We start from the raw sequence: 22,089 nt of genomic DNA, 5'->3' as shown, positions 1-22,089 counted from the left end.
CATGGTTGTAAGGAAGTGACGGTGGAAAATTCTTCTAGGCAGTACAAGACTATTTGTGGAACACCCTTCAATGGAAAAGAAAGTTAAAAGGGAGGCCGGGTAAACTAGTTACTGCCATATGGCATATTTTTATAATATATCTAAGCATTATCAAATTTTTTTATACAGCCACGCAAGAATAAATAATAATATTTTGTTTTTGAAACCATACTAATAATGATGTAGGTAGGAGAATAAATCAAAAGCAAGTACTAATATGAATTATATTTCAAGGAAATTGCCTCTATATGTTTTGATCAAAAAGTAATATTAAAGTAAAAAGCGATTTATTAAAATGGCATACCAGATATATGATTCACTTCCTATAGTTTTCTATAAAAGCGCAATGTAAACTAATGCAAGTTAGATACTTTCTTCGATGTCAACATAAAACCTTCTACCCTGAGTGTTATATTCTGTGCAGACTAATATAACTTTTCTTCTATTCATATTTTTTTAAAATTAATTGAGATGTCTTTTAGAACTTCGATTGATAAAAACATATATCTACGATCTCATCAACTTTACATAATAAATTATATCTACTATTTTTAAAAAGATGAAACCTTCAAGTTCAGGAATAATGATAGATTATGAACATTTAAGAAAGAGACTGAAATAGTTTCCGTTAGAATTTTTTAAAGCAACTTATTTTGCCCTGTAAATAAAATAAGTTAGATTAGCTTTTAACCGAAGATATTACAACTGGTAAAAACCGGTCACGGTTAAAAGCTACACGGTTGGTCACTATCCAAAAAGTACGTTATGTTCTCAGCCCTTGAGATTGATTCTTTTTGTCTCAGCATTTGATGTACATAAACAATCAAGCGATGAACAATTCATTAATCGAGATAGTGAATATTTTGTACCAAATGTACATTACGTCTAAATAAATTAGTACCCCTGTCATCACTGAAAAAAGGTGACCACTGGAATGTAAATATTAGAATTTCGGGGCAATCAATACCATATTCAAATTCAAAACAACGCCAAACTTATATTTTAACAAGGAAGTAACTTTTTTTGTAGTTGAAAATATATAAACAAAACGGAAGATAATTTAAAATAAAATCATTTGTAGATTAATTTCATTCTAGCTAAAACATCTCTAACATAAAAATCATACTTAGACAGTCTTAACAAATCATCACTATTATTAATTCATGATTATAGTGAATTGATGAAGTACAACTTGTAGGCTTTGTTTGTTATATAAATCAGATTATATGCCTACAAAGTTTAAACACACTATAGAATACCTTTTTCCGTAATAACTGAATATTTCCTCTTTAGATACAAGGCTTAAAGTTCATACGAGAGTAAGATAATTGTATTCTATATTATTAGACAATTTATATTTTAGCTATATATTTAGAAATATGCAGCGCTATAGCATCATAAATGCAGAGATTAATGCAAATACAGGTTCTTAGTCCCACTCAATCTGAATCTATCATTCTTTTATATGCTGCAAATTACTATTCCTGTCCCTAGTTATCAACTTCGAAAGAACAAAATAAAATGAAGGATTTCACACGAATGAGCTAAAATGGATTTGCACTTCGTACTTTACGGTGCTAACCCTCTCTCGATTCGTCGATACATTTCGAATTATTTAATGCCAAGGACATTGGTCCCGGCAGTTGAACAAAGCTGACTATATTCTTTTCTTAGTAGATAAAAAAGAATATAGTTCTCCTTTCCATCATTAACAAAGCAAACATGAGCTGTATAGATGAAATAGGAACGGAGAGAACATAGATATATTCGCTCAAAAGGCATAGTAGTTCTCTAAATGAATGACTTTATTTTGCCACCCCAAGCAAACTAACCCTTACATATAATAAGACGTCAATACTAGCATACAGAAGGTAACTGCATTGTAGCACGTCTTTATATTTTAGTTTCTATGATTTTAAGCCACGTGTTTGAACTCTATACTTTTTTGTTAATTCCTAAATTGACTAAACTCTTAGTTACTTTTATTCTGTAAATACTTTTCATGATAGTATTAAGTACAAGAATAAATTAGACCTTAGTAAAAGTAAAAATGGTACTTTTTTCTAGCTAAATGAAATAGCAGTGTCCGAATATTTGTGTTAAATACTCCTTATCATTTATTTATGGGCATTATTTTACTAACGTGGTCTGATTTGGAAACATATAGAGGCCATTGATAACACTGGTATTTTTGAAATTGTGGAAGTGTTGGCCAACTAGCGTACAATGTATCAAAAAGATAACTGTAATGGAGAATCACTACTTAATACATTGCTATAGTTATCTTCATATTTACCAATATATATATCTCATAAATATATGACCCGTTACAAAAAGATGATGCATGAATAGTATTTTAATCTGATTCAAGAACTTCAAATAGGTTTTCTAAGGATATCAAACACTCAATTCAGCATGCCATTCTGCGTCGATATTCTATGCTGATGTTTAGTGATCTATCATAAAATATTGGCATATTCTCGTATTAAGCATTTAACTTATCTAATGCGGATTTCATGTTCTTAACAATCAGGTCATAATTTTGAGGGCTTCTAGAAATGGTACCATAAATAACATGATCATCAATAGGTTCGATACCGCAGCATTCAAATGTTCTTTTGATTGGAAAAAAGTTTTGCTCAATATCACCAAATTTACCACCGTTGGCAAATTGATCATACTTAGCCCCAGCAGTCACAAGCATCATTGCCTTCTTACCAGCTAATAGAGGGCCACCCTTACCGTTAGGGTTGTTAGAGAATGCAAAACCAGACATCAAGACCCTGTCTAACCATCCTTTCATAATTGCTGGCATACCAAACCACCAAAGAGGGTATTGGAATAGAATTAGGTCAGCCCAAAATACTTTATCCTGTTCCCTTTTAATATCATCTGGTATATGTCCATTTCTAGCTGAAAGTTCTCTATCGAAAAAGGCTCGAAACTTACCTTCTTCCGTGCGATCTGGTGCATCATCCCCATCTAAAATTGCTTTGAAGTTGTCCTGGTACAAATCACTTACTTTGATCTCATGTCCATTATCTTTCAGATATGTAATTGCATCATCTAGAAGAGCACCATTCAGGGATTGTTTGTCAGGGTGTGCAAACACAAATAAAATACGCATTCTCAAAAATAAATTATAGGTGTATAAATGCTTACTTGAAAGATAAGCATAATTCTTTCCCCAACAAAATATATTTTACAAAGTTGATTACTTTTATAAGTTTTCAAATAGCATTAGTAGTATTGTATAAGACGGCATTGTAAATGCGTAATCAAATGTTGAAACTCGTATTCTCGAGATACCTTACGTCATCACAAGCCATTTTCTAGAAAAACGCCAAATTCTTTGGTTGAAAGAATACGTAATTCAGCGATTTACGTATTTTTCTGTTCGCTACTTCTCCAGATTGCTTAGTAATTCATTTTCACATGCTGGTGTATACTGCGCAAAATTACTAGCGAACAAAAAAAGGGGGGTGGATATCTAATTTTGAGATTTCTGCGCTTTTTCTGTGCTTACATTGTGTAGACTTTTTGGGCAGATGTGGTTCCTTCCATTATTTGAAAAAAATCATATGCACATTCATCAAAAAAAAAAAAAAAAAAAAAATTGTGTCACCTGAGAATCTCGCATGTGAAGAATAAGTGTTTAATACAGAAATTTATTTTTTTTGAGATTGCTTTAATAGCTTAACACTGGATTTCTTGAACATTGGGTAATAAAGAGATCATCTTTGCAATCTCATTGAATACTTTAATATTATTGAAATATGGAGCTTTTAAAGATTTACCAGTATGAAATGCTTTAATTGACACATCTATGAAGCTTTTCCATTGTATTTGAAAGTGTTTTTTAAGCTTTTACGGCTTTTCGTGTTTATCTCACTTAACAGCTAAAATGACTTATTTTATGGTATGGTTAATTATTCGTGCTTTTTATTGTTCAATTAGTTTTAGTTAGTAGTCACCGTACCTGCGTTTAATACGCTAAATACAAGCAAGATTCTGTATCCATAGTTTTTGTTTGAAGAAACAGTTCTCGTGATAATATCTCGTTATATCCTATAATAGCATTATATAAGCATTGTGTTCAGTCTTGTATAAGTTTATGATCGAAAAATTTAGCATTATATCTTCTACGGTTGGATAGTTTAGAGGATTCATCTCAAATATTGTAATACAAAATAAATGTTCCTTCCATAGTAGAAAATCCATCAGATGTTATGAACTAATATATGTACTCAAGTATATTGGTTTACCTACAAACATCTAGAGCAAACTTTATCATATATGGTTAAATATTGGCTATATTTTTATTTTTTTATAGTACCTCTAATTCTATATAACAAGGTCTTTAAAAATAGTACAATTGGAAGAGCAGATATCTTAAATTTACAATGAAAAGGGATAATATTTGTGATAAACATTCAATTAATAGTTAAGGCAAATTTTAATTCCTGTCTTAATTATAACTAAAAGAATGAGATAATGATTGAAGTGAAGAAAACAGATATAACTGTTGTGAGCTGAGCCACAGGCTTACCAGCGACATTTATAGATTGTACAGCAAAACCACTGGGCACTTTAGTGTTTGTAACTTGGGCTACTTTCGATGAAGAGGAAGTGTTAATGTCTTCTTTTGCTTGAGTTGTGGAAGCGCTGCCTCTAACAATAGTATCCAAAGTAGTTTCCTTATTAACAATATTCTTTCTTACATTCTCTGTTTCTGTAACAACCTTATTAAAAGTGTTGAATTCGTCTACTGTTTCAGTTACAGTTGAAACATACATTTCTTCCACAGTTCCGGTTTCTGTTTTTACTGCATGATCATTAACTTCCTCAACTGTTACCTTTACAACTTCTGTAACTGTTTTGATATTATCTTTTCCGTTTACAGTAATTCTTTCGGTCTGTGTTTGTGTACCCGTTTCGTCTGTAATTGTAGTAGTAACGGTAACTGTTTTTGCTGGAGAGTTGTTTTGTGATATTGTCGTGGATAGAATGCATGGGCCGTCGCTACATCCAGATGTTAAAGAAACATTTTTACTGGCATTATCCGTATTTTGGATAAAATCTTCGGTGTCTGGACAGTAGGTAGTGGTTAAAGTGATTATATCATCAACAGTTTCTGTTACAACGTTACAGGCATGGTCATCACAGCTAGTTATAGTAACCAATGAATGCCTTGTTGATAAACTCGTCCTTGTCACAAAAACAGTTGGGGTCTCCAATCTTTCTGGATCTGTTAATGAAACGCTTTGGTTATAACCAGAGATAGAGTCTGGGCTTTTAGAAACTATTGGAGCATGACTTGAAGTACGTGAAATCGAGTTTACCACTGTACGGTTAAACGAGTTTAACGAGTTTAACGATATAGTATCAGGTATTGGTTCAATTATAGAAGTAGAAGAGGTGTTATGCATGATCTCTGATGAAATCATATTACTTGAGCTTTGTTGACTCAACGATGTTGGGTGTGATACGTTGCGTACGTTGTAAATAGTTGTTGAGCCAGTTATTGGTTGTCCGTCAGAAGCTTCTGTACTATAGAACGATATTATTTCTTCACCCGTGATACTATAATTACCAATAACGTTAGTAATAGGTGTGGGTACGTTTACTGAGTTTGATACATTGTACATGTAATAGTTAGTGGTAGATGTTACAACAGGTTTACCATCATCTTCAGTGGTGCTATAATATGAGATAACTTCTTCACCTGTAATACTCCAATTTCCTAATTTAATAGTTGTTGGTTGAGGTATACTTAAATTATAGGTGAGTGAGTGAAGATTGTAAATAGTAGTTGATGCGGTGTATGGTCTGCCATCTGTCCCTGTAGTACTGTAAAATGAAATAATCTTGTCGCCTGTAACACTATAGTTTCCTAGGTTGGTTGTGATAGGAGATGGGACACTAATAGATTCGGTGCTTGTTGGAACTTCCTCAAAATAAAAGTCTTCTTCAGTTAGATAGCCATTCACATCGGTATAAGAACTAATGGAAGTACTAGTGGTGGTAGGACTTAGAACATAACCTGATGCAGTGGTAGTAGATGCCGAAGGAGTAGGAATATAAGTCACATTCTCTAAATCATCGTACCTCCAAATGTATCCATTCCAATCGGAGTGTGTTGTACCTTCAGGATCAACAAATTGGGCATCCAATTTACCGTTACCTCCAATATTATACCAAGATATCCTAACAGGATAAGCCAGACCTTCAACCATATATAGTGTAGTGTTTGGAGTAATAGAATCACACACAGTTATGTCAGCTTCTTGCGGGGTTGGCCAAGTACCGATAGATCCACATGGGAAAGCTGAGGGGTTACCAATATATATGATAGCTGCGTCATCTGAATTATGTAAGCTAAAAGTATATTCACCTGTTACCGTGGGTACGAAGTAACCAACTAATTCACCTAGCATGTTTGAAGTTATGAAGTACGTTGTGCCGAAAATTTTGGGAAACCACCCGGATATATCAATGTATGGCTTTGTTTGACCATTGAAAGTACCATCACCAGAAGTAGAAATTCCTGGGAATTTAAGTAGTGAATGATAGTCATCACCAGAAACAGCCCACAGGGGAATCGATCTTAGCTCAATGTTAAAACCACTATTCCTTGTTGCATCTTCTGGAAATTGACAAATATTAGTTAATTTTGGAGAGTTACCAGCAAAGGCGTTTGCAAATAATAACAGAGCTACAAAAAAGCTCCTAAGATGTATCATTTTTTACTGTATTATCCTTTATAAAATGAGAAAAGGTATATCAGAATGTTTCTTTCAATAGCCACGACTGGTGATATCTTAAAAGATAACTTTCGGAGTTGAATATAGATCGGAGTCAATAAAAATACATCATCATCATATATCAGTAGCAGGTTTATATATGTATTCCATCTGATAATAAATGAAATTCAGTTTCAGTCAGTATGCAGTATAATCCCACTCTTATGCCTCTTTTGGAAAGTTTTTAGATGGATATTTTTGTTTCAACACTTTACGTAAAAGTGCAAATCATATCAGGAACGACTAAATTATAAAAAATAAACACTTGAAGTGATACAATTTTTTTCCTCTGGCAGTACCAATTTTTTATCCTTGCATTTGAAGCTTGTTGAAGGGTGCAACTATACTTAGTATATGTTAATACTTTGTTTATTACGGCTAGATATCTGGTATCGTAATTTTATGTAAACGCCTCTCCAACGCGTTGCACCTTTACGCTGTCCTAAATCAAGAGATGTAGCTTTCATTTTTTATATAGTGGACAGCACTAAGGTTGTTATAATGGCACTATTCTCTGAAAAACAGCATTATTTAAACGAATTTTTAAAAAAAAAAAGCTCGTAACTACATGCCAAAGTTTGTTTTTGGTAAAAACTCTAAATTGTGAAAAAAACATATCTTAGAACAATACCTGAAAAGAATTTGGCTGACCTGAGGAAAATATATAGAGATTGACAGTTTTGGGTTTGAACAAATCCTTCGTTCACTTACATTTCAAACGAAATAAATAAATACAAGAGAAACTGCTTAAGTGAGATAAGTACAATATTTATCTCTCCATATTAGAAATCCGGATCTTGCATAAACGAACATGTAGCTGTATACACAGTCAACAGCTGACTTCTTATCTTTCCTTGCCACCGCAATACTGCGTGTGGGTCAATACGCACAATGGTGGAAATCTAATTTTTTCCCCTCTCTGATTCTTAGAGCGAAATGGGTGGAAACGCGCTTCCCCGAGAAAACAGGAAAACATGAAAAAAGAAAGAAAACTTTTTGTTACTTTAACGAAGAGACTTTCCTAATTGGGAAAGCCTCTATTTATATACTTAGTTTTAATTATTTTTATGAAATTGTGTGCCGTTGAATTCTTTTTCATTCTTTTTTAGTGTTATTCAATATTATTTATGAACTTTAACTTAAAATCACTCGTATACACTTGGGTGCTAAGAATGGCAAAAAAACAACAACTAAGGGTTATCTCATATTCAAAGCAATCGGGCTACACCGTACGTATTTTGTCTCCTGTTTCTTTTTTCCTGAGTAGATTTCTATTAGTATCTAAGGTTCCGAGATAAATGTGTAAATTAGGCATGAATCCTTATATGTTCTAGCTCCTCATTCCCATTAGTAAAATTTGATTCATTTTAAATTAATAGTGGAGGTAGCATCTCTATGCTACGACAATTCTGAATAAACGAGGGGACTACAGGAGGGGGGAACTTCAGTAATTCTCACAATAATACTATATGTTATATTCTTCTATGTTACACATGCGACTATTAAAAGCGGATTCTTAAAAATTTCTGCTGATCGACAGTCGTTATCATGCGGATTTTTTTGTAAATCAAAGATATACTGCTTGTTGGAAGTAATCCTCACAGCAGAAAGAAACAGTGAAACAAACGAACATATTTTGCATAAATTATTCAATAAAGTTAATGACTGTATTTCTGAAGTTGAAGCCCATCTCTTTGAAATGTTGATCTTTGTTTTCTTTTATCCTCAATATGTATACGACATTTGTTACAACTAAACCTTAAATGGATTTTAGCTGTATCTTAAAAGAGTGTAAGAATTTTCAAAAATTTGTTGGATACGCATTTGATTAAACGTCATGTTTTAGATTTATAATAATTAGATGACATACTAATATTATCTATTTCTAAACGGTCTTATTTCATATTTCTTTGTCTTATCTTCTGTTGAGTGTTTCGCTATCTCGATATCAGTAATTTAAATAAAAGCAGAAATGTGAAGGGTTCTCATTATTTAACTATAGTCAAAAAGCATTGAAATTTGAAAGTAAATTAATATTATCAAATATGTCGCCTTTTGAGTAAATAACTTCAAAACTTTCAACAATGGACCTCAGGTTATACATTGGAGAATCCTAGTGATTTACACTACAGTGGAGAATCAGAATGCATTTGTTATAACGATCGTTATCTAAAAAGAGGAATGAATTCCCTTCAACTGAGAAATTTGGAGCTCTTATATTTACATTCAGTTACATATACACCTGCTCATTTTCTATTTACGTTTTTTTTACTATTTCTCCCTTCATAACTGAATCAAAATAGTAGTGCCTTACAAGGAATTATAGATTATGTTCTACAAAAATAAGCATTGTGGATATATCATACGAACTAAATAAATAAAAATAACGAAGCTGTTATTCTGCGCAAGTCTTTTCTGCAGTCATACAATCCTAAGTACCACTATCATGACTACACGTAATATACTGTGAACTGTGGATGACCAACAGACTTTATGTGTATTGCTATTCACTGAGGCATTCGGTAGTTTAAAGATTTTAGTGAATATTAGAAGGGGGAGAAGTATGCAAGTGAAATTTGTACATGTGAGGCTGCTAGCAAAAACAACATCTACAGAAATGGTAGTGATAGCCGCAAAATTGATAACAAGGTAGAATTTAATTATACTAAAAACAAAGTATAAATGTTTCAAAGGTCTTCCAATAAGATTTAGATCCGTGATAGTTTAATGGTCAGAATGGGCGCTTGTCGCGTGCCAGATCGGGGTTCAATTCCCCGTCGCGGAGATTTTATTTTTTAGTAAACATTTAAATAAATGTTACCGTAATGAGATCGAATTTTTTTTTCTCACCATCTCTTACATACAATAATATTATTTGACGTCCAAAGCTTAACCCACAGTGGGTTTTTAATTTAGTTATTGCTTTTTTTTTATTCTTTATGTTCTTCACTGTTTGTTGGTTTTTCTTCGTTTTACCTTAGGTAAAGTAGCAGTGAGAAGAAATTGTATAGAACTAAAAGAAAAGTTATTCGGCGTCCTACAAAGTACGAAAGATGAATGACCAATTTCCCAACTGTAGTGCGTGCTGAGAGTAAGTAGCACAACGAACATGCGAATATTTTACTTAACATCAATTTTTCCGTTTAAACTTTTCTTTTCAAACACCGTGATTGCGGGAAAAGAGTTTCGGCTAGGAGAATGCTTCTTAACTGTTAAAGAGAAGTTCCCAAGTGAGCCTAGTAAGAAAAAAAAGCGATAGGAGATGTGTCTATGTGATTGTCTGTCTATGTGATTTCCTGTGTCAGTGATGTACAGTGAAATGGTCCCTGTGTTGTTGTTTATGGAAATTATCGATATATATATTTTTTAACTATTTTTATGTTTTCAATAATTCATTAGTTATGATTTTTAGAATGTTATCTAGTCTGTTGGTATTATTATTTATGTCTTCATCGAGCTAACACAGCTTTAGGAGTGTAAGTTAGCACAGGAAGCTTAAAAGGATTTTTTTAGGTGTTGAGGGTTACAAAATACTGTTCATCAGTTGATACCAAGGTGATTTCAGCCTCACATTGATAAAGTAAAAAAAAAATTCTGTTAAAATCGAAGCTGATATAGTTGGGGTTCGGCTGTTCAATAAATCTTGGAGTAAGATTAATTAACAACTGAAGTATAGCAATATTTAAAATTCATCGATAATAAGAGCGGGGTTGAACATATATATATATTACGGTTAAATGGCCCCTCCTGTGGTGAAACGGATTAAAATTTCTAATAAAGAGAGAGTTACAAGGGCTTGTGATGTCTGTCGGAGACGTAAAGTTAAATGTGACGGCGAACAGCCTTGTTCCACTTGTATGACTGCGGGCACCACTTGTGTCTTTAATGGGGTGGCGTTTCCAAAGTCAAAATCATTGTACAGAAGGGATAATGAACTCTATAGAGAGTTGAGGATGCTTCATAGGAGTGCGAAGTCGTTATCGAGAAATGAAAGAGTTACAAAATCGGGGAAGCTTCGAAACACGTTGGAGGAAATAGAACGAAAGATATCGGAACTTCAATCAGATATAAACTTATCAGTTGATGAAGAAAGTGTTAGGGAATATGATGGCCAGGGGTCATTGGAAAGACAATTAGTGGAGATTAATTCCATTTGTTTCAATAGGTTTGGAAGCGTTGATTTGAAAAAGCTAGGGGGTGCAAATGTTACACCATATTTTGGTATTCACTCGACCATGGCTATATTCTCCAAATATGGTTTTAGTTGGATGTTCAAGAGATTAATTGCTTACTCAAATAATAATTCGACTAGAGAGACCATGTATATTTACATGAAATTCTTGGACATGGCTCAAATGCATTATGCAGAGGATATCAAACAGAAAACGACTCCAATCGAATGGTGTTTCGCAAAATACTCAAAAGGACGGCGTTGCAAAACTCTCGAGAGTTACTTAAGGGATTTGCACTTGGATATTGACCGTATGGGTGCTCAAGATATACTCTCGCGGGATCTTTATGAAGAACTGGCACTAAGACCTATAGAATTTTTTGCTAAATTAGTGGATTTTGCTTGGCTAAATTGTTATAGATATCATTCTGGTCTTGGAGATAAGTTTGCTATAACTACAGAGCTTTTTGAATTTGAAGATATTCTCACCTGTTTGGTTCTTGAATTCTCAAGTAAGGTAATATATGCTGACATGCATCATGAAATTATTATTCCAACTTTGTTGAGATGGGTTAGAATGTCACATTGGCATGAGGAACTATATACGGTAGGTAAAATGCTGGCTTGTGCTGTAAGGAGAGCATTAGACTTAGGTCTTAATTCATGGGAATATTATATATCTCTGTCAGAAGAAAATGCTGAGAGGAATAGACTAATATGGTGGGAATCATATTGGTGGGATAAATGGTTTGCGTTATCTTCCGGTAAAGCTCCTTTAATATGCGACTATAAAATTACTTGTCTCTTACCTAGAAGGCTGATGGAAGCTGGTTTAGATGAATCGATGTCATGTATGGAAATGTTAACGAAATGTAATAGCAGTTATTTAAATGAAACAGATATTAGAGTGTTAGGTTATATTTTATTGGGGAAGTATGTTGAATATATTAATTGCGAGATACTCTATAATAAAGAATTTAACGATTACAGACTATTCGCTACTGTTAAAAAACCCATTGATACAATGTTAGAGAAGTTCTGTAAAGCTTATAGAGAATCAATCGAAATCATTAACAATATGGAACTCTTCCTCAAAAGCTTGACGCATATCAACTATGGAAATGATGAATTGCTGGAGTTTTTAGTATATTTCTCAGATACAAGAATTAGATGTTTCATAGCTTTAGAAAGTATGATATTCAGGATGAAAGCATTGGAGATATCTAGTTCTGGTGAACTCGAAAAGTGTTTGGAAATATCTTATAAAAGTATTTACTCATGCTCAGTGGATGGTCTCAAAATGGCTGTTGAGTTCAGTTCATTCTTTGTTGGGAGATTCCTTACGTACATTAATTTGATGTGTCTTAACTTAATGTTGAGTGTTATTGAGAATCCAGAAAACGAACCCATTGAGAATATTATCGTTGTATGCAGAATTGTAAGTCTATTAAAACGATCCGGACCTGTAGGAGATTTACCTGATGATACAAATATCCCAATATCAGAATTAATTTGTCGTCAAGTTGTATCTTTGACATATCTCTGTTGTCGTATTTATGCACAAATATCGGCTAAAAGGAACCGCCATTTTTCCGAGGAGCATATAATAAACCATTTGAGAAGCGTAGATGAATATTTAGTTGTGATATATGAGGAACTTAATGAAATTACCTCGTTAATTTTCAGACCACTTCTGGAGGTAAGCGTGTCGGGCTCATACCAGGAACATCTAATCGCTCACTTCAAGGAAACAATGGGTGAAAAATTGCTCCAACGTATGAAACAATTAGAATCTGAGGTACAAAGCTCCTCTTCCCCATCTGGAAGTGAAAAGATATCAACCACATTTTCTCCAGAATCAACAAAAAATCCTACCGATAAAGAGCTTGCGAATGTAATAAGCAATCCAACCACAGAACCGGAAATAACGTTTGAAACTTTACTCAATTCTGATTCATTTGCTTCTGTTTATACCGATTTTCTTGATGGTCTAGACTTTAGGAAACCTCTTAACAATGACCCCTTCAGTATTAACGGGGGAGTTCTGGATAATAATAACGACGACAATGAATGTAATGGCATAAATAACCGTAACATTAACTCATGAAATGTGCTTGAAATATTTTTATAAAATTGATAGATTCCAAATAACTTTTTTTTCCTCTTTAAAATTAAACGTCATATGCATTTCATTAGCACTAAAAGATATTATATAGTTTATATTTAATTTGAGTGGTAAAAAATCTATCTATTAATTTTATAATTCAGCAACAACTCTTGACCAGTTACCGTACTTTTCCTTACCGTATTGGATGTTAGCAATCCATTCAGCAACTTGTTTTGTGATAGGACCGGTTTGCTCTCCTGGCGTTAGTGGCACCTCAATGTCCTTTCCTTGCCATCCGATGGCTTTGATTGGAGATACAACAGCAGCGGTACCTGCACCGAAGGCTTCTAATAGTTCACCCTTCTTAGCTCTTTCTGCTACTTCTGTGATTGTGTAATAACGTTCGTTTATGTCCCACTCAGCTGGGTCTAATCTCTCTCTGGTTAGAGATAGGATGGAGTCTCTTGTCACACCTTCTAGAATGGTACCATCTAAAGGAGCGGTTACTAATTCTTTTCTACCAGTTACGGAATCCTTGAAAGCAAAGAAAACGTTCATAGTACCAACCTCAGTAATGTTCTTTTCAGGACCAAATAGCCATAAGTTTTGTTGGTAACCTCTTTCGGCAGCTTGAAGTTGTGGTAGAATACATGGAGCATAGTTGGCACCCAATTTCTTGTCACCAACACCACCTGGCCAAGCTCTAGTAGCGTAATCAGTAGCCTCTAATTTGACGGCCTTGAAACCGGTCTTATAGTATGGACCAACTGGAGAAGTGATAACAAATAGAAGAGCCCTGTCTGGGACACCAACACCTAGACCATCGGTGGTACCGATCAATGTAGGTCTGATGTACAGAGAGTAACCAGTACCGGTTGGAACCAAATGTTTATCCTGCTCAATCAACTTACCCATTAGCTTAATCAACTCTTCACTGTCAAAAGTAGGCAGACAGATTCTAGCAGCAGATTTGTTCATACGGATCATATTCATATCAGGTCTAAACATAGTGATCTTGTTGTCAGGAGTTCTATAAGCCTTCAACCCTTCAAAAAGCTCGAAACCGTAATGGAATACACAGGATGATGGGTCCAGAGCAAGCTTACCGTATGGCTTAATCTCTGGTACTCCCCAGCCGTTAGCCTTTGTCCATTCAACAGTAAGCATGTGATCGGTGAAAGTTTGACCGAAAACTAACTCGTTGTTAGGCCTAGGCTGAGATTGCTGAGAAGTATTGGTAATTGTAACCTTAGAAGCATCAAGCGTGGCTAAAGTCCTCCTACCGAAGCCTCTAGACAGACTTGCAACAGTTCTTTGCATAAACATTATCAATTGTTATTGTTTTTCTTAGGTTTGCTATTGAAAAGGATGGAAGTAAGAGATGTCGTTAAGCAAGTTTTTACTCAATTGGTGTTGTCTATATATATTGATGTGTCCTACCTCGTTCATGGGCCATCTCGAGCTTTGACTCACTGAGTGAAAAAATATCACGATGCTTTTTTTTTTTTTCACTTTTAGGCCGTTACCGGTGTAAATTGAACAATCGAATCATTTCATCGCAAATTTATTCTTTGTATATTCGAACAGCAAAGACCTATCTATATAACCTTCGAGTGCTTAATGGCTTAAGACTCAACTGGGGAATCAGCGTAGTCTTAGAGTGCTAAATTTCTTTTTTGGTTCACTACTGATTCGTGGGACCTTTGTATAATTATTTAAGGGTACGACTTTACTGAAAGTTAAGATTAATATTAGCAATGTCTAAACAGCAACTGAGGAGTCAATTGAGTGGTGTGCTTAGTGTCATTAGTCATAGTGACATTCTGGCACAGAGTGAGGTGATTAAAGATCGGCTAGGTCGGATCCTGGAGGGCAAACGTGATGTTGCATGCTACATGAGCATGGATGAGGGGGAAGTAGATACTGGTTCTATCATAGAGACTTTATTCTCTCAAGGCAAACGTGTCTACCTTCCACGCTGTACTACTACGAAACGTACCGGTCAGGTTCCTCTTCGATACAGTGTTGATAATCCGGAGACCGTTAAACATCATCCTCATTTGACATTCCACGAGATGAAGACTTTAGATGAGGTCAAGCAGTTGACCAAGCAAGGGAAATACGGGCTGAAAGAACCCCTGATAGAAGATGAGAAGTTATCTCCTCTTCCACCTCACCTAGACGTCATTCTTGTCCCTGGTGTTGCATTTACTGCTGGATGTGCCCGTCTGGGTCATGGTGCAGGTTACTATGACGACTTCTTTAAGCGTTACGCGTTACAACATCAAGGTACTGCTCCTCTTCTAGTTGGTATCTCGTTGAAGCAACAGATTATAGATAAAATCCCAATGGATGCACATGACAGATATATGGACTGTGTTGTGGCTGGAGATGGATCCTTATACTGTCATAAAATCTAGAAATAAAATGAAATTAAATAACCATTATGTTTAAATATTAATTTGTAATTTACTTGTCACAAACTTTCATTTATACTGTAAATTTTCTATATACAAGTTGCTGTAGCTAATGATTTGAGTTTCTGCGCTCGCTGCAATAAATAAGCTATAAGTTCAAAATAAATAATTACGATTTTGGGGTCGGTCGTTTCATCATAATATTGGTGCTATTTCAAGTGCTAAAAGTACCACGTCCCTTGATTAGTGTTCTGTTACCACTTTGATCCATAACTTCAGCAGTTAGTTTCACTTTCTTTCCAAGTAGTTCATGTTTTGTTGTTCTTACGACAACAAATTGGTTAGCGAGAGTGGGGAATTTGTACGAGATGGATAAGTCACTGATCTTTTCACCAGTACGTTGAGTAATTAGCTTTACGCCCTCTCTCATTAAGTCTTCCATGATAGTGGCCAGTATACCTCCATGAACAATGAAGGGGTATCCGGTAAGTTTCATACCCAGGTGGTAAATACCCACGGTATCCTTAGTTTGTGGGTTGAAATAGAACCTTGGAGGAATTGCAATCCCACCGGGTGAGCTTAAAGCTTTATCAATGAGTAAATCATCTGCCCTTCTTGGAGGGAATATTTCGACGTATCCAGCCTGTGTAAGTTGTTTGACCACTGGCAATTGGTCACTCTTTTGGTATAGTTGTAATTTGTACTGTTTTATTTCCTCAGAGTCTTCAGGCATTGAATCATAACGCCAGTATGCCATTAGGTCGGTAAACGTCATATGCTGAGTGAAGAACCATCCCAGACCAAAAGTAGCCCCAAAGATAGTGATAGGAACCCAACGGTTACCGGAAGGTTTCTTCGATGTGAACTCTGGCATCGCACTGGCAAATCTTTGTCCACATAGTCTCCTACCTAGGAACGATCTAGCAACTGGACGTGCCACTCTGTAGCTATTTCTCAATACATTCATCTCCAATTTTGTTCTATTTAATATATGGTTTCTTTATTGTGTTAGCACATTCTTTCAATTACTTACAATAAGTTATTTATGTATTTTATTTTTTCGTACACACCTCCCCCCTTGACCTTACTGGAGGGACAGAATTAGGAAGTAATTTTCTTAAAAGTGGTAGAGTCCGTCCAAAAGTCATATATAACGTGTATGCCATCGTGACAGCCATCCCCACTGCAAGATATGTAAGTATACTTTGCAATAAATACAATCAATGCGTCAACAAACAATGATATACAATTACATATTGTGATACAATTACATATTGCTTAGACAAAACTGTAATATTACTATCAATATAGTATATCAATATCTGTACCTTACAATGGAGGTCACCACTTCGTCCAGAAAGTGATCGTCACTGAAAGCTTCGGAAAAATCTAAAAACGTAATTGCATCAAAATGACGTCATTTTTAGGAAAAACGGAAGAACAAATTTTTCCGAAGTACAGGCTTTCCTTATGGAAAAACCAAAAGAGGGGTCAAACTACTGTTTTTCCGTTTTTCCGTTTGTTTTTGGGCCAAAATTACCCAAAAATTGTGGTGGGTAAAATGCAACTGCGTTCGAATCTCGGAAGAATCACTATTCTCTTTATCCTTTTAAAAGTGGGGGGAGTTATGTAAATTGTATAGAATCGGAAAAACTGATCTCTTCCCACAGAGAAAAGTACGTACAACGGCTTCAATTTTTTGGCTGATTTGGGAAAAAAATTGGAATTTTTGAAAAAAAAACCTAAAAATTGGTGGCTCCGAGGGATTTGGGCTTCTCATTTTTTGGGTCCTGCGTGATCTTAGTGGGAGGGCCAAAAAAATGAATAAAATTTTCTTTAACTTGGGACTCTACGTAATTAGGACCATATTTAATTCAATTGCTATAACATCAATTGAGAATAAATTTTTATAAACTTTCTTAGAACTTACAATTCTATAATATTATAATTAAAAGTTTTTATTAATAAGAAAAACACACTATAGTGTTCTTCTCATCTCCACCCCCTCATTGTGTAAAAATAAAAATAAAAAACTGGTGTGTGGAAATTTTAAAGGGACAACTTTTTATTCTTATTTGATGAGTGTGGGTCAATTGAAAATTCAAACTCTGTCATTGAATGACTCCGAGCCATCCCTTCCAGGTAGTAGTGTAGTGCCGACGAAGCAAGAGATCAGGGATGATGTTGTGCTTTTGTGGAAGGAAGAACCTGCTGCTGAGGATCTTGACTTGTACCATCTGTATGAGAAGATGAAGTTGAGAAACCCTGAATGGAAGCTCGATGAGGAAGAGTTGGAGGATGTGTTGTTGAGTAATAACCTGTATGCTATGGATGACAACCAGATGGAGTCATATAACGACAAAATCGAATTTCCTGATATTTCTTGCTGTGCTGATATGGTAAAGGGTAAACTACCTAGCAAAGTGGAGCTTCGAGAGTGTGAGGACAAGTCCAAGGGGAGAGGCCTCTTTGCCACGAGGGATATCCAACAAGGTGAGCTTATTTTCCACGAAAAGGTGCCTATCGCTATGGTGCCTCCCATGGACAAATTGAAACTTATTCGTAGTGGTAAGTCATGCTCTATGTGTGGTGTCTCCGTCAGTAACAGCTCTCACTTTACTATGTTACACGGCTTAGACTGTAATGGTTGTAATTCAATCTGGTGTAGTGCTATATGTAAGCAGAAGGATATCACCCACCCCTTCCTAAAGCATTTTGGATCTAAAAACAAGAACATTAGACCGATGGACTGGACCATGTTTGAAAGACATTGTCAGGAGAACATTTTTGTTGCTGCATACTCTATTGGTGTCATTCATGCTGCTACTCTGATTGATAAGTCACACTCCGATGAGATTAATCAACAGTTTGAATCCCTTGCACAGGTCTCCCAAAGAGTTCGTTACAAATCCAGTGATTCAAATAATATAGGTGGTACATTTGATGCAGAGCTAGGTACCTTGAAGGATGAAAACCCAGAACCTTTATGGAAAAGGGCTTATGATCTCTTCATAAGGTCATTCCCAGATGCGGGTGATTTGGATTACGAGGTGTTCTTGAAACATTTGGGAAGATTCCATATCAACCAGCTGAATGGTCAACTATACTTCTTGTATGCCTTCTTGAATCACAATTGTGAACCAAATGTACGTTACGATATAAATAATAAGATGGAATTGAAGGTTTATGCAAGAAAATCAATCCAAAAGGACGAAGAACTATTTACCACTTATGTCAACCCATTGCATGGTGTCTCCCTAAGAAGACGTGAACTGAGGGTGAACTGGGGTTTCATCTGTAAATGTGAACGTTGCTCAAAGGAAATAATCCAAAGGCGAAAGAATGCACAGATAACTAGGGAAAGTGTATTAAACTCGAACTCTAGTTCTGAAGTGAGTCTTAGATCTAACAACAGAGTTTCGCCTATTACAATTCAAAGACCAGCTGGTGGTAGTAGTAGTGATCTGAGAAGGAAATCCTCTATCAGAAATCGTAAACCTGACCTGAAAGAGCTCTTAAAAAACAGTAAAGAGTTTGAACTTGAAGCTCCTGCCAAGTTGGGTAGAAATAGATCAACTTCTGTTAGATTTGATGACATTGTTTCAATGGCTGTAGAAGAATAAACCTATTTCAAAACGTGCCTAATCCCTAGTCGTTCTTAATATTGACGTTATTATTATTACCATTATTTTATTAAATACCTTATATAGATTCTGTTTTTTCTGTTTTTTTTGATTTAGATTTTCTAATAAATATGTATCATTATGTTTCTCTTTATTAGCTAAGTTTTCTATCCAACAAGATTTGGTTTAGTGTAAAACGAAAAGTAGCCTAATTGGAATGATTAATTTATAGACACTAAAAATATTATTAATTGTACAACTCTTTAAAGTATGCAGTTATTAGGTATGTTGTTTTTTTAATGCAGGTTGCCCATCCATAGTGGGCGTAGGTCCCAAAGATGGGCCATTACTTGAAATACTATCAATAGGGAGTTGAGGAGAAAGCGCCTGATTCAAAGGTACGAGTGGTGTAATATTCGAAGCCCTGCCCGAAAAGAGTGGACTCTGTTGGTTGGATGGCTGGATGGGTGGTAAACTTTGAGGCAATGGTGAAGTTGTATTATCGTTTTGCTGGGCTATATTTAGCATTTGTTGTGAAGGTGGAATATTCGGCGACTCAGTTTTAATATGTTGCCCTCGATTTTGATCGCACAGAGGAACTCTATCTTTTAGATGTCTCACTAGAATGGAATGCAGGTCATTTCTAGTGAAAGGTTTGGCGAGAATGTCATTCATACCATGCTGTAAATAAGTTATCAGGTCTTGATCCTCGATATTACCGGTCATAGCTATAATTGGGGTTTGGTTATCGAAACTTCTTACAATCGAGGTTGCTGTAGCACCATCGAGATTAGGCATCACAATGTCCATCAAGACCAAATCATAACGAAACTTCTCTAAATTTGAGATGGCAGAAAGACCATCAGTAACTACCTGTACAGTGCAGCCATCCTTTCTCAAAAACTTTGAACAAAGTTCAATTGACACAGAGTCATCTTCAACCAAGAGTACATGGAAACCTTTTCTTAATATAACATTTTGATCAGCTTGCGCTTTGCTACTATTAGCAGATATTCCACTAATTTCTGGAGACTCAGTGTTCTGATTACTGGAATCAAGTTGTCCCTGTGACATATCCAGCTGGTTGGAACCACCAATTTTGGGTGCTAATGATGGTGTACGTTGCAAGGATTTCATCGAGGGTAAAGATGGGCTCATTGTAGTACTCTTCAATGGTAAGGCCAGAGAAGGTGAGGGTGAAATATTGAGCGGTGAATTGGCAGATGGTATCGGCATATTAATATTAAGGTTCTCATAAACTGACTGAGGGATATCGACGCCTTTCGAGGACAATGCGTTGCAGAGAATATTAAAGTTATTGATTAGATTTTCGTTAATTGTTTTGAATGTTATCAGACTGCTGAGTAGAGTGTCATATTTAGAAGACAGTCTCTGGTATTCTGACTTCATGTTATAGTTTTCCATTGAAACGTCATGCATTTCCCGTTGCAACTTATCCACTCTTTTCCTGAGATTATTAAAGATATCCTTCCTGACAGTGTTGCTTAGGAGAGCGCTTTTCAGTTTACTCTCGTTTTGTACATCTGCACTCCTACCTATTGGCGCGCCAGATTCATCCAACATGACTTTCTTCTGTGCGGGGGTCTTTCTCTTAATGAGGTCCAGCCCTTCCTCGTAGTGAATCCGGAAGTTCGGGTTCTCAAACTCCCAGCTCTGTTCACCAAATACGGTCTTCTGTTTCTCCTCATTGGACCGTTTGATCTTGTGGAAGTCATATTTGTTCAACTGCCTCACAAAACTAGCAAAGTTTGAGTGCTTAAAATGGTTCGGTAGGATCTGTGTCGTAAACTTACCAGTATCCAACACCATGAAGCTGTCCCCAGACTCTGACCACCGCACAATCGTCGGGTACTGGTTACTCTCCAATATACTAAACAGTTTCCGCACAAAATCATTAGACGCCGGCTTCCCGTTGTTATTTTTAGAATCTTGCGCCCTCGAGTCATCTCTCGGCTGCTCCGACAACATCATATTCTCATTCATAATCCCAGGCACCTGGTAGTTCATCTTTCTTTTTCGTTTCCGTTTTCGTTCTGTTTTTTTTTCCTTAATTCAATTGTCGTATTCTTTTGTTTGATCTTCTTCCTTTTTGTTGTCGTTATTGCTTAGATTTATACTTAAGATTAGTCTGTATTTTATTTTTGTGTGTCCGGTCTATATGCGTCCAGAGTTATTGTTATTCGATGAGTTAATTGTGATAACTTTAGAAGTCAGTAAGACTAAGTTCCTTATGAGGATAGATTCTTTCTTTTAATTCGTTTCTTGCACCTTTGAAGCTCTTCAAAGCAATAATAACTCACACCTAACACGTCGACTTTGTCCCTATTGCTTTTTTCTAGCTAATTTTCTGGTTTTAGGGAAGATGACAATGTCAAATTCATTTTTCTTCAAAATGCGAGAAATTCGAGAAATTTCAAGACATTACCCGGATCACTGCGATGGTTTCTGAGAACGAGGACAAAAATGGACATTTTTTCATTTTTTATGTATAATTTAATTAATTCAATTTATTAATATTAAAATATTGCATTGCCAGACGGTATTGCAGTTACATGTTGATTTTGGTATATGCTTAGATGTAACATAGATGTTGTGCATCTATGTAAAGGCTTTTGTAGAAAAGTGGGTTTTAATTTGTACTGGTCCAGCCCAGTTTTTAAACTAAATATAAAAAATATTTAAAAATATTTTAAATTATTTATTGCTTATCAAATTTGTCCTAATGAGTCTGTACAAGTGATATATTATGATATAGCGCATTATTATGTTGTGGGATTTGCACTGTCGTATTATTCTAACGTGAAATATGTACTTTTCGTATTATTATGTGAAATTTGTACTTTTTTTTAATGTTTATGATGTGAAATAGTAGTAAAAAGTCAATTGTTTTTAATATGAATTAATGCTG

General features: G+C 35.3%; 8 protein-coding genes across 8 annotated transcripts; 3 read left to right on the top strand and 5 right to left on the bottom strand.

Moving 5' to 3' along the window:
- Positions 1–2,524: 2,524 nt before the first annotated feature.
- On the bottom strand, positions 2,525–3,166 carry RNJ42_00346 (NAD(P)H-dependent oxidoreductase; the record flags this gene model as incomplete). Its single annotated transcript, XM_071050516.1, has 1 exon — positions 2,525–3,166. The coding sequence occupies one exon, from the start codon at positions 3,164–3,166 to the stop codon at positions 2,525–2,527; it is 642 nt and encodes a 213-aa protein (XP_070908762.1).
- Positions 3,167–4,517: 1,351 nt separating this feature from the next.
- RNJ42_00345 (uncharacterized protein) lies at positions 4,518–6,782 on the bottom strand (the record flags this gene model as incomplete). The annotated part of the gene is made up of 1 exon (XM_071050515.1): positions 4,518–6,782. One exon carries the CDS (start codon positions 6,780–6,782, stop codon positions 4,518–4,520), a length of 2,265 nt encoding a protein of 754 aa, XP_070908761.1.
- Positions 6,783–10,579: 3,797 nt separating this feature from the next.
- TOG1 (Tog1p) lies at positions 10,580–13,120 on the top strand (the record flags this gene model as incomplete). The annotated part of the gene is made up of 1 exon (XM_071050514.1): positions 10,580–13,120. The coding sequence occupies one exon, from the start codon at positions 10,580–10,582 to the stop codon at positions 13,118–13,120; it is 2,541 nt and encodes an 846-aa protein (XP_070908760.1).
- Positions 13,121–13,270: 150 nt separating this feature from the next.
- BAT1 (branched-chain-amino-acid transaminase BAT1) lies at positions 13,271–14,440 on the bottom strand (the record flags this gene model as incomplete). Its single annotated transcript, XM_071050513.1, has 1 exon — positions 13,271–14,440. The coding sequence occupies one exon, from the start codon at positions 14,438–14,440 to the stop codon at positions 13,271–13,273; it is 1,170 nt and encodes a 389-aa protein (XP_070908759.1).
- A 437-nt stretch (positions 14,441–14,877) lies between these two features.
- Positions 14,878–15,540, top strand: FAU1 (5-formyltetrahydrofolate cyclo-ligase; the record flags this gene model as incomplete). Its single annotated transcript, XM_071050512.1, has 1 exon — positions 14,878–15,540. One exon carries the CDS (start codon positions 14,878–14,880, stop codon positions 15,538–15,540), a length of 663 nt encoding a protein of 220 aa, XP_070908758.1.
- A 211-nt stretch (positions 15,541–15,751) lies between these two features.
- On the bottom strand, positions 15,752–16,504 carry FMP10 (Fmp10p; the record flags this gene model as incomplete). The annotated part of the gene is made up of 1 exon (XM_071050511.1): positions 15,752–16,504. The coding sequence occupies one exon, from the start codon at positions 16,502–16,504 to the stop codon at positions 15,752–15,754; it is 753 nt and encodes a 250-aa protein (XP_070908757.1).
- A 1,111-nt stretch (positions 16,505–17,615) lies between these two features.
- Positions 17,616–19,160, top strand: SET5 (S-adenosylmethionine-dependent methyltransferase; the record flags this gene model as incomplete). Its single annotated transcript, XM_071050510.1, has 1 exon — positions 17,616–19,160. One exon carries the CDS (start codon positions 17,616–17,618, stop codon positions 19,158–19,160), a length of 1,545 nt encoding a protein of 514 aa, XP_070908756.1.
- Positions 19,161–19,439: 279 nt separating this feature from the next.
- Positions 19,440–21,188, bottom strand: SKN7 (kinase-regulated stress-responsive transcription factor SKN7; the record flags this gene model as incomplete). The annotated part of the gene is made up of 1 exon (XM_071050509.1): positions 19,440–21,188. The coding sequence occupies one exon, from the start codon at positions 21,186–21,188 to the stop codon at positions 19,440–19,442; it is 1,749 nt and encodes a 582-aa protein (XP_070908755.1).
- Positions 21,189–22,089: the final 901 nt, after the last annotated feature.

Source organism: Nakaseomyces bracarensis, assembly GCF_045282275.1.
Source record: "Nakaseomyces bracarensis strain CBM3 chromosome Unknown Scaff2_0, whole genome shotgun sequence".
NCBI lineage: Eukaryota > Fungi > Ascomycota > Saccharomycetes > Saccharomycetales > Saccharomycetaceae > Nakaseomyces > Nakaseomyces bracarensis.
The sequence above is the reverse complement of the archived record's forward strand: the minus strand, read 5'-3'. Positions and strand labels throughout refer to the sequence as shown.